Source organism: Anabrus simplex, chromosome 1, assembly GCF_040414725.1.
Source record: "Anabrus simplex isolate iqAnaSimp1 chromosome 1, ASM4041472v1, whole genome shotgun sequence".
In the NCBI taxonomy this organism is placed as follows: domain Eukaryota; kingdom Metazoa; phylum Arthropoda; class Insecta; order Orthoptera; family Tettigoniidae; genus Anabrus; species Anabrus simplex.
Genome location: NC_090265.1, coordinates 1,356,467,502 through 1,356,489,370, shown reverse-complemented (window position 1 = coordinate 1,356,489,370; position 21,869 = coordinate 1,356,467,502). Strand labels below are relative to the sequence as shown.

The window sequence follows — 21,869 nt, the reverse complement described above, 5'->3', positions numbered from 1 at the left end:
AACTGTATATGATCCTGAGTTTATCCCCAGATCATAATGTCATCAGCGAAAGCATTGCATTAAATTATTCATTCTTCATTATGTCACGGATCAAGGTGATAAACAATAATGGGGATGGTGTACTGCCTTGCTGGACTCCACCAGGATGAATGTCCATCACCCAATTGTACACAGCTGGTACGGTGCTCTTACAGCATCTGAACTTTCCTTACCAATCCCTCTGGCACATACCTCTTTCTCAGGCATTCACATATATTTACCAGATATTGTGATAGGAATTGAATAATGGCTGAGAAATGATATTATGGATGCAGACATATTTTTCATAGGACTGGAGTGTTTAACGTAAAAACAGGTTAGGGGCAATAGGAGGGGGAGTACTGATACTGGTGAAAGAAGAATTTTTAAACTACAAAAAAGTTATGGATGAGAAACATGGAATTCTAGGTGTGAGACTAATCTCTAAAGATGTTTCTTTTTCGGGGGGAAGGGGGTGTACCAACCTTGAAGGGCTGGCACTGATGCTGATGAGGAATTATTTGACAAGATAATCAGCTATGTGGGAAATGACAGACAAGAACATTATTGTAGCAGGTAGTGATGGGCAACGCTCTCGCTCGAGACTGATGTCGCAGATCTCTAGAATCTCGAGACCGATCCTCCTGTAGTGCAAGCTGTGCGACGTACCAGTAACTACGACTGTAAACTTGATAGTATATCAGTGGCAGTTATTGCGTGAAATAACGTTCTCATATGAAAACGTGTGAACCAATACATTTGATCAAAAGCCGGGAAAAGTATGGTACTGCATGTTCAACTATGAACCCCTTAATACCATTAACGAAAGTGAAAACCGAATATCAGTATCTTATACTGTTCACGGCTCATTTGAGGTGGACATCTTAGCTGAATAACCCTGCATAATTTGTGAATAACTGTAGATAGGATGTACACCTACTCTGGATACTAGATGCGTGCGTTATTCGAACTTGAGACGGGGAAAGATGCGCTTTGCTACATATGCAACCCCCATTACACATGCGTGGAACGTGTAATCTAAAATGGCCGACTTTGCTCCAATTATTTCAGCAAGGGAGATGGGCAACGCTCCAGAGGAGTGCGACAGTCCTCGGCGGCCGGCACAATTACCATCCTCGCCGCAAGAAGGGGGCTTCATTCATTTCATGCCCGACCCGGACAAACGACTGGAAACAGGCTATGGATATTCAGATGTGCAACGATCTCGAGACGGATTCTCGTGAGTTGCGAGCTGTGCGACGCGTCGTCCCGGTAACTACGAGTGCAAGCTTGATAGTTATCAATAGTTTTCGTATGGAAATGTGTGTGACGATAAATTTTGTCAAAAGCTTAGGAAAGCACTGCATGTTGAACTTTGCGCTCCTTAATACCATTAACGAAAGTGAAGACAGAATGCCAGTATCTTAAACTGTTCACGAGTTATTTCAGGTGGAATTCTTAGCTGAATAACCCGTATAATTTGTTATTAACTGTTATTAGGATGTACACCCACCTGGATGCCTCACAATCGTTGTCGGCAGGGTAGCTTCCCTTGATCCAGACCGGGCCGGAGGTGTTCTATGGCGATTGCTCTTCATTGATATTATGCGTTTGTACGTGCCGGATCATCCCAGAAACATTTCTGCCGACGTATTTTACTTCTTTTGAACAAGAAACACAGCAGGCTGTGCTATGTGACATTTCTTCAAAATAACCGACATCCACGACTTGCGTTCCGTCTCGGACATCGTCTTCTAGTTTTGCGTAAAACTAGTACAATTTCACATTGCACCGTCATATATCGAAGTACCTAATTATGACGGGAATATTCTATGACATTGCAAGGAATTGTTTCCTTCGTCACCAAAATATCAGTAAGCACAAGCAGTGGTCATATGTTATTAAATGTGGGGTCTGATAACGATGTGCACTTATCTGTCGAAAGAATTTGAGCAATCTGAAGCATTTTAGATTACATCACTCCGTCACATAATTGTGAATAAGTTTCTCGCTTGCCCAGGATAATCGATATACCATATCTTAGCTTTCGATCTATATCGAACAGGTATAAAGTCGATTGTGGCATCGATTATCGAATCTTATTGCCACAACTCGCCTCGAATCTCCGTCGTTAGCTTCAAATGATGCAATTCCGAATAATTTCATGATTTTGCTTAAACGTAAATAGTAACAGATGTTTGAGCCTAATTCGTAAAATTTCGCGCCTTGCGAAAAACAGATGCCTCTAGTCATTGACGGTTTAATAGTTGTTACGCACTAACTAATTTTTCATAATAAAATATATTTAAAATCATTCTAAATAGGAAAAAATCATGATTGTTACTTAATATAAAATTTCTGCAGAAATATTTACTTTGCTTTGAATATATTTTTAGTAACTAGTAGTAAATAAGTTGGATAATAAATCAACTTATGTTTATTATAAAACTTTAATATATATATAAAATAAGTTTTGTCTGTACATTGCTCAGAACTTGAAAAGAATGGTATTTCTGTACCGGCCATGTCCACAGTAACAGGGAAATGCACTTTTTACTTCTCTGTAATTTCTGTCTATGTATGTACAGGCATCACAAGAAAACGACTGAAGAGAATTTAATGAAAATCAGTATAAAAAGTCCGGGGATGAACCACTACAATCTAGGCTACAAATAATTCTTTTGCACTGAGTGAAATATTCTGGAATGAAGTTCTTTAAAATGAAGAATTCAGTTTTTCTACTTTGTCTGTGTAAGCTTCAATCCTGGAATCTCAATTGGCCAGTTTTCTTTCATTCTCAAAAATTAATTGAGTATTTATTAGATTTTTTTTAAATAAATGGCTTTACATTGCACCAACACAGATAGGTCTGATGGCAACGATGAGATAGGAAAGAGCTAGAAATGGGAAAGAAGCGACTGTGGCCTTAATTAAGTTACAACCGACCAGCAATTGCCTGGTGTGAAAGCCATCTTCAGGGCTGCCGACAGTGGGCTTCGAAACCACTTTCTCTCGAATGCAAGGGGATAGCTACGTGACCCAAACCACACAACCACTTGCTTGGTCAGTATAGTATTAGACTTTCAAATAGTTTTGTCAACTCATTTCTAGTTTATCTGATGTATCCATGCTCATTAAAAGAACTACCAAAATATGGTAATGCACATGAACGATTAAAATATTCACCCTACCACAGCATGACACCAACAAGCTAATGAAGAAATATATGGGTGGAGAACACAATTTTGAGTCATATTCCTTATGCGTGCGCAGGTACATTGGGTGACTAATTGCGCATGGCTAACAGGTTACATTTACTGCAGTGTCCTACCCTGAGCAATTACGAGTCGCCAGAGCGGTTGCCGGGCCGCAATTATTCGCCCCACAAGGTCCCATTTGATTCATGGTTCGCGACTCGCCGGAGCATCTAGTCGCCCTCGGCTAATACCGGCCTAAGGCTCCACAGTCTTTCTTCAACGCTGGATACTCTATAGTGATGGGCAAAGCTCTCGCTCGAGACTGACGCAACAGATCGAGACCGATTTTTCTGTGCAGTGATCTGTGCGATGTTCCAGTAACTACTGGCGTATCAGCAGTCATTGCATGAAATAACGTTCTCATATGGAAAAGCCTGGAAGAGCGTTGCATACTCAACTATGAGCCCCTTAATACCATCAACGAAAGTTAAAACAGGATATCAGTATCTTAAACTGTTCACGAGTGCCTATCTTAGCTGAATAACTCTGTGTATAATTTTTTAATAACTGTAGATAGGATGTACACCTACCTGGATGCCTCACAACTGTTGGCGATAGAGTAGCTACTTGTGATGCAGACCGGGCCAGAGGTGTTCTCTGTGACAATTCCCCTTCAGTAATAATAAGTGCCGGATCATCCCAGTAGTATTTATGGTGACTTATTTTACTTCTTACGAAGAAACAACACAGCTATGAGGCATCTCTTCAAAATTATCCCATGTTCAAGACTTGCATTGCGTTGTGGATATCTTCTTAAAATTGTTGCAAACAATTAGACACAATTACACATAGCACCATCATATACCAAAGTACTAATTATGACGCAAATACTCTAACATTGTAAGAAATTTTTTCCCTCGTCACCACGTCCATAAACACAAGCACTGGTCAAATAGATATTGAATGTGGGTTCTAATAAAGTATGAGTGATAACTATGTACACCTACAATAGCAGTCATTTTCAGCACTTAGCCTACTCATTCGTGTACTTAAGGATGCATACAATGCCAGAATGCGTATCCTATATAATTATGTTATACCGCATCAAGATAGACCTCTGTAGGAAAGAAAGGTCTAGTCACTTGTTGACATGTATTTACGGAACGGAGAAGGCCCGTGGTTGGCTATTCGTGTACTCGGCACAAACAAAGTTCAGCTCACGCTACCTGTAGGTCTACGACACGCTGCTCACCGCACAACTCGTGAACAACGCTCTCGATATCTCTTGTGAGAAACAGGCGCTTGCACTAGTCTCAAGAAATCTCAAGGCCCCGTCTCAGACTGACCACTAGTTCAATCTTATTATTACATAGAATATTTATGAATATTAAAGTCCTTTGGGGAAGAGGAAACATTTGATAATTACTTATATGGATAATGTTGTACGCTGTCTCAGTTTTGATTCTTCTATATAAGTAACAAAACTTCTTGGGATGGACTGCTGACAAGCATCTCTGCTACTTCAGGTATAGTAAAACAATTTTCTAAGATTCCAAACATGCGGAATGTGCACCAAAGCGCCACCCGTAAGACCACAAGCAACAAGACAACAATAAGAGAGCAAACTGATTTTAAGTAGTTGATTTTATATTAATTTTGAACAATGGACAGCAAGTAATAAAATGAGAATAAGTAAGACAAATGTTTTTAATCATATATTATAAAAATAAACTAATTTAAATCATAGATTTTAATATAAAAATTAACCAATTTAAATCATTGCACCCTGGTTAAAAGTAGGAAGAAATATAGGTAAAGATTTAAAAAGAATAGGCAAGTAACTTTTTATTCAACAGAACACAATATTTTACTCCAGCTCAAATGTAAAAACATTTCAAATTAAGTTACTACAGAATCAATCTACTTGTAAAACATCAATGAAAGACTGTGTGTATAGAGTATTTATTAGCGATATGTTCGAACAACCAGATTCTAACTGGCTAATATAACAAACTTTCCACTTGGGAATAATTCTGTAATTCCAAATATAAATAATATCCATCCTTCTATTAAAGCACAAAGATCACATACTTCAGTCAGTAAAATCCTACAATGACATTTATGTCAACTAACATTACTATTACTAGCTTCAGTCTGCTTCAAGAGTCTACTAAGACGCTTCCCTATTTGTTTAGGGTATGTTTCATTCTTTATTCTGAATTCCTTACTTTGATGAGTTACTGCTCCATGATTAAGTTGAAAGGAACACAGTGCTTTCATTGGTTGCAACAGAATGTCTATAATATCTTTCCTTCTTTCAACAATAGCCAAGGCTTGCGCAGCTGTTTCTAAAGTAGAAAGGCATCCATCAGTTGGCTGAGTTCTGATCACATATTCACTGATACCTCCAGAAGTTAGCTTTACCTGAAGGGGGGAAGAAAAAGAAGATCAAAACTAGAACAGCTATTTCTAAAGGATTAAAGTAGATAAAATACTATATAAAGCACTTTATTTTGTGAGCAACACAAACAACTGAATATGACAACACATGTTGGGGATATCACTAATAAATAAAAGACTGAATCACTTTACTTCGTCATGGCTGCCATCTTTATTCTTGCTTACTACAAACCAGTACAAAACAAAAGCATAAATACAAGCGATATGGCAGTTCCCAGTAGCTCCGCTAGATAGCAGGAGCTCATACTTGAAATACTAAACTATGTACAGGGAGATTGCATATCCAAATCACATAACGCCGTTAGAGTGTGTACGAGTCTTTTTCTATGAATCTCCAACAACACATAACTTATATTTTTAGCAAACAACTGGCAGCAACCTGGAGTGGTCTTTCATATCATAACAAGTGTCAAGCTTCCATCCAGGAGTTAGTGGGTTCGAGCCCCACTGTCGGCAGCCCTGAAGATGGTTTTCCGTGGTTTCCCATGTTCACACCCGGCAAATGCTGGAGCTGTATCTTAAGGCCACAGCCGATTCTTTCCCACACCTAGACCTTTCATATCCCATCACACCATAAGACCTATATGTGTCGGTGCGACGTAAAGCAAGATGTAATGAGAAAATCAGAAGAAGAAATGACTAGTTTCCACCGCACCATGGAGTTTTGGCTAATATGGTATGTCAGCATTGTGGCAGAGCTTGTGGTTCTATAAGTGGTCATTTCAGCCATAAAAGAACCCATAATTGGCAACTATGATGCACTTGGAAGTCGTCATTACACTCGCTAGCAAGTTTTGATGATTAAACAATGGCGAGTCACTTCTTGAGCCATGAAATAATGGACAGGATCATACGGTTAGATGATGATGTGAAGACTTCTTTTGAACATGCACAGGAAGAACATACTAAATATCATGGTTACTTCTGGACCAGATGCCCTTCCTGATGTCAATCTCATCACAGGAGTTACCGAGATAAAACGAATGACGTGATATATGATAGGGAGTAGGTGAAACCCTGTGCCGACACATAGCCTACTCCTGTCAAATAGCATAAAAGGGTCAGCTCAACGCTTTACGTCTCGATCTGAAGGATGAATCAACATCAACAGCGTCATAAGCCCTCACTCCATATGAACAGTGTGGACAGGTTTGGAATTGAACCCAGGCTTTTGGCATGCAATCTAGTGATTAGAAATTGTATAACACCTCTCCTACCCTGCTGGCCAACATTCTTAATAGTCAATTTATTTTCACCAACAGGATTTGAAGTGACTAAACAGTGTCAGACCATGGCCACCAGGTGAACTCAGCTTTACTCAAACAACTTTCCCAAAACCCTAAACTGCCTTCTATTACACAAGTTGGTAATTTTGCAAATGTGTCTAATATAATCAGAAAGAAAGCTCTCCGAAAGCTTACATGCAATGAAACAGCTGACTGGGCTGTAATTATCTGCATTCATTCATTCATTCATTCATTCATTCATTATTTATTTACCATAAACCTTTTACAGTATCTATGGAAGGGCAGGGGAAAAGGACAAGTCCCCTACACGTAGTGCCCCCCGACCTTTGAAATAATTACCTAAATCTTAAAGTAAAACAGTCATATACACTATTTACAGGTAAAGTAACAAAGTATAGCCTAATATATACATATTTCTCATTTATACAACCTTTCACTTCCTCGTACATTCTTCCACATATTCACATGCATTTTCTCACTGTATGTGCTTCCTAACATAACATTTAACTATATTTACATTTCTACATTTAATGTTGGCGGGTAGATCATTCCAAAGCCGTGCTGAACGAGCAAAGAAACCTAGTTTGTAGGACTCAGTTCGCGCAAAGGGGGGTATAAGACACACCTCTTTGCCTCTACGGACAGAACTGTAAGATAAGGAGAGTTGAGGGAATGGTGAAAGATGAATGGCCCCTGTGAGGGACTTGTGTAAGAAGGTGATGTCGCTTTGTTTACACAAGGAGGCGATTGACGGGAGGGAAGACAGGCAGCTGTTCTTGTTAATTAGTCGTTCAGTGCGACGTTGGATTCCTTCTAGTTTGTGAAGGTTAGCTGCAGTGGTAGGGTGCCATGCAGGTAGACCATGCGTTAGTATAGGTCTCACTAGTGTCAGGTAAGCCGTCCGTATAGCATTCGACTTGCACCCATGGAGGCTTCTGTGCATAAAACTGAGCACCCTGGCAGCTTTGCATCTCACTTCCTCTGTTTGTGCGTTCCATTTTAGTTGTTCAGAAATGGTCATTCCTAACAAATGCATAGTTTTAACTCGCTCAATATGTACATTATTAATGTTATATATACATTCTACTGGGTGTCGAGACCTACTTAATCTAATGTATTTACATTTGCCAGCATTAATGCTGAGACCGTTGACGTAACACCACATCGCTATAGTGTCCAAGTGCAACTGTAACTTCAGACAATCATCAGCACATTGTATATCCCTGTACATTACAGTATCATCAGCGTACTGAGCTATGGTTGAGGTCACATGTAGGTAAATCAGAGACAAATGCATTAAATAATAAAGGTCCGAGGACGGTGCCTTGACATACTCCTGAGGTTACTTTAACGGTCGATGATCAAACTCCATCAAACACAACACGTTGTGTTTGACCCTCGAGAAATGACCATGCCAGTACACTTTTTTAACAAAAGTCGTTCATGAGGGATTTGATCAAAAGCTTTAGCCCGGTCCAAAGCCACGCAGTCAACCTGAACAATTTTAGATTTCTCCAGAGAGAACTGCCACTCATCAATAACCTTTGTTAATAAAGTATTACAGGATCTTCCTGGAAGAAAACCATGCTGGCTTTCACTTAGCAGATTACCTTCCCGGAAGTATTCCCGTATATTAGAGGCTACCAGTCGTTCCATACATTTACATACGTGGGATGTGAGAGACACTGGCCGATAGTTGTCAATGAGTGCTTTGTACCCTTTCTTGAAAATCGGAACTACATCAGCACACTTCCAATCTTGGGGTAGTGATCCACAGTGAAGCGACAGGTTGAATAGTTCGCAGAGAGATGGTGCCAGTGACTCAGCGCAGTCACGGAGTATACGGCTGGGTATTTCATCAGGGCTGCTCGCCACATGGGGTCGAATCCTCTTCAAACTTGCTAGTACCTCAAGTTCCGAGAAGTAGAGGCTGGTGAGAGGGAGGGGTGGTACAGGTGTGTTGGTTATATACATGTCCCCAGCTGATTGTGCCTGGGAGAAATTCTCTTTAAATTTGTCACTGAAGGCTGAGGCAATGTCTGTGGGCGTGGAGATGGATTTCACGTTAGCTTGAAAGGAGCTTGGTGCAGCGCTGCCACAGTTCCTTTTTAGTAGCTTCCACAGCTCTTTGGTATCTGAGCAAGCCTTGTGAATGTACTGATTGTAAGCCTCCTTGATCCTATTCTTAATGTCTTTGCGTGCGGATTCCTACTTTCCCCACGCTTGTTCCGTTTGGCACTGTTTCCACTTTTTGTATAGATTGTTCCGTTTCCTTATTAACTTCAAAAGCTCTTTCTTAATCCACGGGGCTTTCTTCTCTCTTTTTAAAGTGCATTTTGGTGCAGTTTGGTCAACGCACAAGAAAAATGTATTTTTCCAGGCGAGCCACAAAGAGTCTACGTCACAGGTTGATAAGGAGGTTGGAGTGGGTAGGTGATTCAGTAGTAAGGTGGAGAGGGATTTCCAGTCAGCTTTCCTGAAGTTATATTGAGGCCTGGATTTGTTTTTGACAGGTTTTCTGCAATCTAGGGTAGCTAGAGTCGCTTGAATGGCGTGGTGATCACTGAAGCCGGGTATGACTTCAACTCGAGATACTGAGGAGGGATGATTGGTGAGAAATAGATCTAATATAGAAAGGGATGTTTTGGTGATACGTGTTGCTTCTAAAACAAGTTGTTCTAGAAAGAGATCGTAGAACGCGGTTAGGAATGTGTCTGCCAATGGATTTCCAGGGATGGGAGCGGAATCACTGGTCCATATTATGTCCAGATTAAAGTTGCCTGTGAGGTAGACGGCATTGTACTTGTGCTGAATGAGTTGCATTCATCTTAGAGATTCCAGTAATCCTTCATTTATACAGGGCTTGGATTTCGGAGCCCGATATATGCTACCTATCAAGAATTTGTTGCCCCTACATGTCACCTCCACCCATAGAGCTTCAATGTCAGTTTCCAAGTATCCAAGCCGGATTGGTTGTAATTCCGGTCGTATAGCCAGGAGAACACCCCCTCCAGATGTCCACGTTCTATCTTTCCTGAATAACAAGTATGGTTGTGGAAATACTTCACCGTCATAAGTAGCACTGCACAACCACGTTTCACAGACACTTACGATTGATGGTTCAATACTTGCCAGTGATGTTCTTATCTCCTGCTGTCTCCTATAACCCATTATGATACGGGCATTAAATGAGAGAATGGTGATGTTTCAGGAGCCCTGTACACTGGTAACTGAGTCATTACTATTTACAGAGTTATTTACATAATTTACTTTGTCTGGAACTTCAAAGAACGAGTCCGATGGTACTGGGAGACAACACTTCCAGCACTGCCAAGACGAAAAGCCATGTTTAATTTTATGGTAATCAGATGGAGAGATTTTCGTGCAGGTCTTATGCGTCGACATTTCACACGACACACACTTCACGTACAGCTGATTGATGCGGCCCTTAGAAAAGCAAATATTACATTCTATGTTACTCACATTTCTGTTCGGAGGTCCTGGATTTGTTTCTACATCTCCACACGCAGCTATGGCAAGGAGAATGAGGTGAAATGTTGAAGAGGGTGGTCTGGCAACCCTGCGCCTCGCTTGAAGCACACTGCCAGTACCAGCGGTCACGTACACATTTTCACTGGCACACCATGTTAAGCACGATATTTTACAATTTTTCACAATTAGCAAGTTCTCTTGGAGGATTGAACCACTAGGACACTCACTGAACACCACACCATTAAAGATCACTTTGTTATTTCCAAATGTGACGCGTTTAACCACTATAAACAACAAGAAAATACGAAGCACTTGGAACACTACATGTCGACCCGCCGCCATCTTGAATACAATATGTTTATCACCCTTTACTCTGCGCACTGGAGCTACCGGTATTAAGGCAAATATTGAAATAATAACATTAAGTTATTTATTAGACCACCTAATCAATACAAAATCGTCTTGGATGATTTACATAAATTTGTTAGCTAATAGTGGTCCCACTATTAGCTAACAAATTTATGTAAATCATCCAAGACGATTTTGTATTGATTAGGTGGTCTAATAAATAACTTAATGTTATTATTTCAATCTACATCATCAATACGGACCAAAAATGATATTTATTACATGTAATTAAGGCAAATATCCATTCATTTGGTATTGCTCCTACATGCAAACATCAATCAGGCAAGTACTTCAGATATACTATATCCCAATCCATTGTATTTAGCATATCCCTAGAAATCATATCAATTCCAACTGCTTTTCTCATTTTGAACTTATCTTTTTATAAATATATTTTTAATTATTGGTAAATTTTGGTACTTCACTAACATTAGTCACCTTCTCTACGTGGATATTATCCTGATGTCCAACTATCTTTACACACTATAAGCACAGGAAAGGAACAAACAAGTTAAGTGTCAAACCAATACTTATATCATACTGTTGGGATCCTAAACTCCTGTTGTGTTTGTCGTGTGTTCTTAATCATTTACCACATGTACTTATGTTTCTTCCCTTTTCCTGTATTTATCCATCTTTCTTTTTATCCTACACTTCCTGTATCAAGACTGAAGTTCTGTCAAGATGGCACCTCAATGAGTGTTGATGCCCACCCTCCTGATGAAACTGGGAAGCGGAAATGAACTCATTGGGGCAAAGAAGAGGTGGATGTAGTAGAAATAGGATTGATGAGGAGAGAGCCTATCTATTTGTTGATGGCAGTGTATGGAGATATAAAGATTGTTTTTGTCCTTTCATGTTTGTCCTTGTTTCATCTTTCTGTAGCTCCCTCTTCACACACTGACTGCCTTTTTGTTTGTCCTATTTTGTATTCCTTTTCTTGTTCCCCAACTATTTGTCTATGGTCTGGTTTCTTCAACTCTGTTAAATTTTACTTAATAAATGTTAAGTAACAATAAATTGTTATTCATTTAACACTTCAGTTAAAAGTATCCTGTTTCACAAACACACTTCCAACATTTGTTATGAAACATTGTTAAAGACAAATGAACACATTTCTGTGAGATTTCTGAAAGTGTTTGGCGAAGGGTATCTTTTGTTTCTTTACATAAATTGCTCCTAGTGGTGTGTTGAAATAGTATTTTGTCACACATGGTTGACATTATTATAGGTTATGGTTAGTGGAGACAAATGTTTTTATAGATTTAATTTGGAAGTATGTGAGTATGCTTGAAAAATGAAAGAACAGACTGTTATATCACAACATTCAATATATTCTCATATGAGTGCAATCTAAGGCTCCTCCTACATCACCAAGAAAATATGATTGATAAATCTTAAATAATTTTGGGGCATTCTTTTATTGCAGGGAAAATAATATAATGCCTTGTTAATGCTGCAATGGTAACAGGAATTCTTTGCAGAATTCTAGACTCTCGTGTTGCACTCAAGAACATAGTCACCTACAATTACACGAGAAGAGTCTGAAGCATATTATTTAACATCTAGCATAATATCCAACCAATTTCAACAAATTTCAATGTACCTGTGGGGGAGGATGGGGGACACTCAACAGTAATGTATGCTTTCGTTTTTGAAAAAGTGAGGTCAAACGTCATGGCGCAGAACATTAAAAGGCGAAAAAATTTTTACTTCAACATGTCAGGTCTGCAACCTAATAATTTCCGAAAAATTGATGAATCCCCGAATCAAACGCAACGTTAATATACTTGGAGAGTTACATCGCATTCAACTGGAGCGGCGGCCGAGTGGTCACTGTACTTGTCTACGAACTTCGATAACGTGAATTTGAGTCTTGTCGCAGCTATATTTCTTGTACAAAATAAATTAATATTTGAGGAACGTGAAGTTAAAAATGGGAACAAAAATATTACAGAAATTGCAGTACACTTTATTTTCTACCTGCAATTAATATAGACCTAAACGCTCTCACAGTTACTGCTGGATCTATCTCTATATACACTACCTGACAAAAAAATTGAAGCACCCAGAAGGGGAGGAGGAAATGAAATGAAACTTCACGAGTTGAGAGAGTATGTGATGTTATTTCAGTGATTACAAAATCCAGTCAAATTTACAAAGAACTAGGCAGTATGAGCCCACTTATCAGTGTGATGCTACACCCCCTCTGGCTTGGATGTATGCACCGATTCGCTTGGGAAGGGTGTCAGAAAGCCGTTGTATCCTCTCCTGAGGCAAGCTGGCTCACAACTTTTGTAACAGGTTTTTCATATCCTAGATACTGGCACTAGGACAGAATTAACATCTGAGCTGGTCCCACATGTTCTATCAGAGACAGATTTGGGGATCTTGCTGGCCACGGGAGTATCTCAACATCACATAAAGTTCACAGACACGTGCCACATGTGGAAGAGCATTGTCATGTTGAAAAATGGCACCACGATATTGTCATTTGAAGTCATATCCGATGGCTCCCCACACCATGATGTTAGGAGTAACACCGCTGTGGCTCCCCAAAACACTAGAAGAAAGGGGCCTCTCTCCAGGTCACCCCCATACTAACGATGGTCTCTCTGGGACAGTGCAGAACTGCAATTTATCACTGAACAGAATGCCATGCCATTCATCAGCAGTCCATGCTTCCCAGTCACAGCATCACTCCAAGCACAGCCGTTTGTGTTGTGGTGTTAACAGTAGCCTACACATGGGGTGGCAATTACCTAGTCCGGCTGCTGTTAGTCTCTGACCAAAAGTGCAGGATGACACAGAATGTTACAGGGAGTCCATTTCTTGTTCTCGGATGGCAGGCGCAGATGTAAAGGGGTTATGATGTGCTTGGTGCACAATGCGGCGATCCTCCCTTGGGTGGTCATGATGATGATGCTTGTTGTTTAAAGGGGCCTAACATCGAGGTCATCAGCCCCTAAATGTACGAAATGAGACAAAATGGAATGACAAATTAAAAGTCCAAAATCCTCCACTGACCAGAATTCAAAACGTGAGGACGAAGAATGAATGGATGGATATGAATTTAAAACAATCAGTGGATCAGAACCGCAATGTCTTGCATTCACAGAAACTAACGTGAAATAGTAGTATTACTGACCAAGCGTTATACTGAATCGATGATGTTTTTAGTATAAAGGGGTCCAAAATCCAAGTCATCGGCCCCTCAAAATGGTACTTATCGCTAGGAAAGTAGAACCATGGTATTTGTCATGGTGCGGTACTAATTAAAAGTAGGGTAGACTCGCAGTATTCCACACAGTATGGTACTACTCACAGGTAATGAAATTCGCACATGTAATACAGACCTATGGTGCTTCACACATTGCGGCGCAATTTACAGGCAACGCAAACCTATCGTGTTCATCACATACTAACCACAGGGACATGCACTATCCCATGGTGTTCCTCATATAGTGGGCACTAATCATAGGCAAGCCAGAACCATGGTGTCGCTCATATAGTGGTACTAATCATAGGTACTGTAAAAGCCGGCACCGTACTCTGTTACTACTAATCACAAACCTATATGGTATCTGACATAGTGCACGTAAAAGTGACCCATGGTGTTCCCCGCGTGGTGGTACTAACCACAAGTAGTTCAAGTAGTTTCATGGTTTTAATTCAATCATTCCTAGACGCGTAGTAGGTTTGTGGTTTTGGTGGTCAGATATATATGGTTGCTTTTTTTTTTTTTGTTTTGTTTTTTGCTATTTGCTTAAGGTACAGCCCCGGCATTTGCCTGGTGTGAAAATGGGGAAACCACGGAAAAACCATCTTCACGGCTGCCAGCAGTGGGGCTCGAACCCACTATCTCCCGATTACCAGACATGGTTGACTGGACCCTGACGAAGAGTATGCCTCCCCTCGCATTCCCATGCATTCCTACATCGGACCATTGTCACATCTGGGATAATGTACAATTCAACCAGGCAGCCACAATGAGGCCCCTTTCAAACTGATAAAGAGTAACTTGCAGTGCACGTTGAACACATTCTTGGAAGGTAACACTAAGCTCTCCTCTCATCCCTTGGCATTTCTGTTATCTGCAATGCTCTACCAATGCTGGAATTTGTACCTTCACTGTCAGGTTACTTTCAAATTCACTCGCATGCTTTTGATGTGTTTTATGTTACATGCGTTTTTAACTCTAAAAGGAATGATAGACATGAATGACTATCATAAATGCGAGAAGTGTGATCAGGATAAACTGTCCAAGGTGTTTAAGATTGTGAAGAAAGAGGAAGCAGCAATTCAAAAAAACCAAGAGGAACCAATGAAAGAACAGCATTTAAAAGGCAATGAACAGCTGATGAAACAGTTTCAAAGCGGTGGTGTTCTCACTGACAAAGCAACATTAGACTTGTTCAATAAAATAAGGAGACAGAATGTCCCCTTGCCAGGACCAATAATACACGTGAAAGTTTAAGAATTCACGGCAGAATTACGTAATGGAGATTTCAAAGACTTCAAGGGTTGCTTAGCAAGATTCAGAAAGAGGCTTTCTCATTTGCAGAAATATAATACAGTATACTGTACAGTATGTACTACTAATTTGCATGAGTTTTTGTGACATATAGTAGATGAGTAATTGTGTTCCTACTTATTTTAATTACACCCATTTCATACCCTCTGTCAAGCAGACACCCTTGTATACTGGACATATTTTTCAGTCCTGGAGGTGTCCGTTATAGAAAGATTTTACAGTAGATCCCTACCTTTTTCACTAAAATTCATATGTCTGTCAATTATACCTGCCATCATGTTATCCATGGCTGACTTTTTGCTAAATTTAATTTCCTAGAAATTTCCTTCAATCTCTCCTTACTTCAACAACCATTCCTAACTCTGTTTCTCTCTAACCTGCACCACCTCCTCAACCTCTGTATTTCTCTATTATATCAGAGTACTGTAGTTCTTTACTATTCCTTACCACATTCAAAGGTACATACCTGTATTCACACTCCTTGACTACTGCTTTACACCCATCCCATAAGTAGTTTACATTTTTATTTACCATTCTACACCAATCATAATTAGAGTTTTTAAACTCCACACCTTTCTTATCAACCATATGGTACTGCTTAATAGTCCTACTTTACAATCTTCCTATCACATTTATTTTTAACTGCAGCTAAACCAGCTTGCTGATCACTTATGCCATCTATGATTACAGTATCTCTATACTGACCATCTGGTTTTATCAGCACCATTTCAAAAATAATTTTCCTTTTAGCTCTACTATTTTATGATTCAGCTGACCTACCCAAATAAACTTAATATTTGTTGTTCATCCTGTCATTCACTTTACCTTCTCAGTTAACATTTGGTAAATTAAGATCACCCACTTCAATCATGTTCCTTTCCATATCGTTCCAGGTGAGGGCTGTAGTGGCAAGGTGTTTTCATGGAAGAAGGCAAACATTTGCACTGCACGATGTTGAGTTGATCGTGTTGCTGAAATGTGATCCCAGGGATGCCTTGAAGATATAGAAGGGCAATCAACTGACCAATGTTAAATTGAAGCACTCGTTATGCTAGTACCGACTCACATGAGAGGCACCATGGACCAGTAAGTTACTTCTTGGAGCAATATGCTTGATATGGAATACATCCCGTCAAAACACTCCTGTCATCTGCAGACACCAATCCTGGCATTGTCTTGCCCTGTTCAGAAGCGTAATTTATTTGAAAGTATAATACTGTGCCATTTGTCACATCACTTGCATCATTCATTGCTTCACTGCAGCCCAGCAGACATGCTGGAGTGACAATGATAAACTGTGGAGGGGCCAATGTGCACACAGTCCAGACTGAAGTAAACAGTAGTGATATCTGACATGGATGAGCATGCAACAGTGCTGCATTAATGCAGTACTGCCCGACTGGCTCAAGTGATCCAAGATAATGCTTTTCTATCGGAGTAGTCAGCCCCTGACTACCAGATCTTTCTTTTTGTGTTACGCTTCCCCACATGCTATTCACAACAGATTCAGGCTATGATGGACATGCTACAATATACTGTACAAGCATAAAACTTAACACTCAAAGATTATAAATTACAAATAAAGTCCCAAAAGTGCTCATAAAAAACAAATATTTAAAAAAAGGTTCAGAGAGAAGATTAGTTCACTTTCATTATGTTGATCAACACATGTAGTGATATCAACTCAAGAGTACATAATTATCATCATAACCTGTCATAAAAATATACACAGTGTAATAATTTGTGTGCAAATAAATTTTGAACAATACGCACCTGTTTAAGGTGATGAAGCATGGTTGTACTATGGTAAATTGCCTTTGCTTGGGGCCAAGTACCATCTATGATAATCAAATTATAAGGCTCAATAATTTCAGATACAAGAGGCAAGTTCTGAATTTCAACTGCGTCTTTGGAAGGATACAACAGAACAGAATTTGGCGATTTCAAAATTTCTTCCAGGCCATCATGTCTGCAAAGAGATACACCAGACAAATACAGCACTTCTATCATAAATTAAAACTTCAATTCACCAGTTAGTAAACTCTTAAGATGGCAAATAACTAGAGCTGAGCACTGTAATGTAATGCTCACAGTGAGCAAAGTATCAGTGTAGCGAGTGCTTCAATTGTCAAGAAGTAAGTGTAAATAACCACCTAATCGATACTGTATTATTGCCTCAGGCAAAATTGAATAAAATTAAAACTTACAGGACATGTTTCGATCACTTAGTGGTCCTCTTCAGCTGTATAAATAAAGAACTCTCGTTCTTGTTTGGAAAAGATGTTTATTCTGCGCTGTCTAGAGGGTCTGTGTTTGAGCGCGACCTGGTGAAGTAACGATGTGATACAGTTTGACAGTTCATGGTAAGCTCTGGAGAGAAGGGAAGTAGAGTTTTATCGTCATCTAAAATAACATGTGAGGGAGGAGGGAGATTGGGCTGTGCTTCTGCGATGTCGTGTTTGAATATATCTCTTGTTCTTCTAGTCTGTTTCATGTCTACCCATTCTAAGTATTTGCTAATATTCTCGTATAAGATGTTTTTATGCTCGTTTTCGTTGAGATTCTCTTCACCGTTTTCCAATTTATCAAGAACGATGTGGATGTTTTCCAGGTTGTTCATAAGATTACCTTTATTTATCATACAGATAATTTGAAGGTCCTGTTTTATATTGGTGAATTTGTGGTTGGACTCTTTCATATGGGATCCCATGGCAGAGAATCTTTTGTATTTTTCAGCGTTGACGTGTTCTTGATATCTAATTAAGAAGTTCCTTCCAGATTGTCCCACGTAAGTTTTTTACATTGAGCACAAGTCAGCTTATAAATACCCGATTCCTGGAATTCATCATCTTTAAGTTTATTAGCTTTATTGTGATTAAAGAATCTATGTTTCGTGTTGTTGTTTGTAGAGAAGGCTACTTTGGTATTGTGTTTCTTGAATAAGTTGGTGATTTCGTAAATCTTCGGGTTATTAAAGGTGAATTTTACATATCCTTTTTCTTTTTCTGAAAGCTGTTTAAGTTTAATTTGTTGTTGGTATTTGCATTTAGTGATGATTTTATTGATGAATTTCAAACTGAAACCATTATGTAGAGCCTGTTGACGAATGAAAGAAAGTTCCTTTTTTCTGTCTGTTTCTGTTAGCGGAATTTCAAAGGCTCTGTTGACGAAACTATAATAAGCGGATTTCTTTTGCGAGATGGGATGTAAAGAATCACTTTTGATTGTGGTCGGGGTAAAAGTGGGTTTCCTGTATATTTTAAATTGGAAATGGTTGTCTTTACGAATTGTTTGGATATCCAGAAAATTGAGTATGCCTTTCTCTTCTTCTTCAGCTGTAAATTTTATGTTCGGGTCTAAATTATTCAAAGTATTAAGGATACTGTGACTGCATTGCTATTAAAGATTTGAAGTTAACTTCATCTCATGTAACAAGTTCCTTCGACATCAAGGACATGTACACGAATATTCCTATTAAGAACACCATTGAGATTATAAAGACGAATTTATTAGTTCACAAACGTATCAATATACCTGAAATAGAAAACTTCATTACTATCTTGGAATTCGTTTTGAACCACAATTTCTTCTCTTTTAATAATAAAATATATCAGCAAGATGGACTTCCAATGGGAGCGCCGGCTTCTGGAATTTTAGCTAATATTTACCCCAACTATTTGGAACACACTCAGATAGTAAGTCACATTAAAGAACTCGATCTCTGGCTTCGATATGTTGATACCTATGCCATAATTAACAAGGAAATAAATGACAGTCACAGTATCCTTCGAAACATAAAAAGTATTCCGCCATGAGCACCCATATGGAAGAACCTGGCCACAGTTTTACGACAATTGAAAAAGACCTTCAAATCTTGAAATACGTCAATAAAAGTAAACTTATGACAGAGTTTGAGAACATTCATATATTCTTAGACCAGTATTTTAATAGAAATCAAAATTTAAATGATACTTCAGAAATTAAAAGTCCAATAATCGAAAAAATTCCAGAACTACTTTCTCTTTTCAATATAAATAATAATAACTTTATGATAATTTTTAATTATACAACCGCTAATAATATTTCCTCTATAACAACAGCTACTGCTCTACCGCCCCTTCATGCAACACCCCCTCCACGAACATTCGACTCGCCCAAAGAATCGGTCGCCCCTCCGCCTCACGACTCACTCCCCGCCTCTACATATAGATACATATAACACTAGAAGCAGCAATAAAGCTGCTCGCCAGTCTACTTCACGCAGCTAACACTAGTGGACACCTCACACTAGTCCCTAGGGTAAGCCTCCTCTTTCAATTTTTTCTTTTTCCTTCTTCATTTTCCGTTATAACATAATTTTATTTTCCTCCCTTTTCTTTCATTCCAGATTTCAAACTCCAATTGTGCCATAATCTGCTTCATTCATCTACAGATTGCCTGAAATCTCCCTTATTCAAGATCACTGTTACTCCTTAATGAGTTCATCATTGATGTTCTACATTGTATACGTTTTTAATTTTAAGCTAGCGCGTGAATATGGACTAGTTCAACTTGTATTCCTTCTGGCATTGTGATTCTCTCTCCTACAAAATTTGCAATTACCGGTGATCACGTCATATCAACCTTGGTTACGTCGTCATGTGCCTTTTGACTGGTTCTATTTGACTCGTACTGTTCAATTAACACTAATTCAACTTTTGTTTTCGCACAATTGTAAGAACTCCAACGTCAATGGTTAATCCACGCTTTACACATTGACGTATATTTTAATTGTCTACAATATCTATTTTTGTTTTATTTTACTTTAACAACCCCATGATTGTTTTTAACTCCACAGACTGCTATTGCTCAATATATTTCACCATAAATTCTTGTTGTTGATCTGTGCATACTGTTACTAATTAAGTCTAATGTCATCATATTACTTTTTATTACGACATTGTTATTCTTTTAACAATTTTAATCACTTAAGTTCAGGGCCCTGACCTTACTGTAGTCTTTGTACTAACGGCTGATGATGTTCGCAATGCAGAACGAAACATGTTCCGTTATTTAAGCCATTTTTTAAGACACCTCATGATTATTTTATAATTCAATGAGTGTATTATATTGTATTGAGTAGGTGGTTATTAATAAAAGAATTTTATAATCTTGATTAAACATCGATACGGTCATGAAATGGACAACTTGTAATGCTTCAATTGTGTTTGAGATGTCGGACATACAGTTGCGAGTGCTGCTTTAATTCTTTTGGGACAGTGTTATATGGAGAAGAAAGGAAATCAAACGGTGATGGCAAGAGGATCTGTATAGAAACATAAGTGCACAGAACTTACTCAATATTTTGAAAAATAAGGAAATCAGTAGTAAAAAGATATTCAAATGAATTCTAAAAGATAATTTATTATTAAGATTCCACCTATTTAATACTTAATATCAACTATTTAATAATTAAATAGCCATGCCTAAACTAGAACATGTTTTGGCCTTCTTGTGGCCATATTCAGCTAGACTAAAATAATACAGGGTCATCCGTTTGGGATATCAGAAAATTAAAACGCTATACACAAGAAACTATGCTTATTTATTGCTTGTTAACGGTACTTACATGTTAAGGAGCGTGTGGAGTTTGTGTCACAGCACATTAGTGCTCAACATGTCCAACATCGCACGCGCGGTACAAACGATACCTCGGATCCATGTCGCGCCACGTGGCACGCAGCATTTCTGGAGTGATTTGCTGAAAGGCCGCTGTAATCTCCCTCCGTAGGTCAGCCAGATTCTGTGGTCTTTGTGCGTACACTGTCGACTTGACGTAGCCCCATACAAAAAAATTTGGAGGGGTTAGGTCAAGGCTATTAGGAGGCCATGGGATAGGTCCACCACGGCCGCACCAGCGATCGTTGAATATGAGGTTTAATTGTTCCCTCACTACGATAGCCCAATGCGGTGGAGCACCTTTCCTGTTGATAGATAATGGTGTCCAGTATCCCATCTTACTGTAATTGAGGGACCACATACTACTCGATCATGTCAAGATAACTGACGGCGCAAACAGTCTCTTCCGCAAAAAAGAATGGTCCGTACTCTTTCTCAGAGGTCACACCGCACCACACATTCACTTTAGGGCTGGCTCTTTCGAGTTCGTATGAGACGTGGATTTTCTGTTCCCCAAATGATGCAGTTATGCGTGTTGACTCGGCCACTCACATGGAATGTGGCTTCGTCCGTGAACATCAATCGTTTTAACCACTGATCGTCACCTTCGTGCCGCACACACATCATCGAAACAAAATTGAGTCAAGCTCCTTAATTCAGCTGTGTCAATGTTTGCATGCGCTGCATACGGTATGGATGCATGTGAAGATAATGCCTAACAGTCCTGTGACATGTTGGGTATGGTGCATTCTGCTCTGCTGATAAGCAGCTGAGTGACTTTTGTGGACTATGCGTCATGGCTTGTCGAATATCTTCCTCCTTGTTGCTATCACACCGCTTTCCACCTGTGTGAGG

General features: G+C 39.2%; 1 protein-coding gene across 1 annotated transcript in view; it reads right to left on the bottom strand.

Annotated features, from left to right (window-relative positions):
• Positions 1–5,034: 5,034 nt before the first annotated feature.
• Dtwd2 (DTW domain containing 2) overlaps positions 5,035–21,869 on the bottom strand; it is a 30,749-nt gene continuing 13,914 nt past the window's right edge. The window contains exons 3-4 of the mRNA XM_067152331.2: positions 17,130–17,325; positions 5,035–5,639 (exon numbers count right to left, since the gene is read on the bottom strand). Of these exons, the coding sequence (XP_067008432.1) occupies positions 5,340–5,639; positions 17,130–17,325 (496 nt within the window). The 3' untranslated portion in view covers positions 5,035–5,339. The remainder of the gene's footprint in view (positions 5,640–17,129; positions 17,326–21,869) is intronic.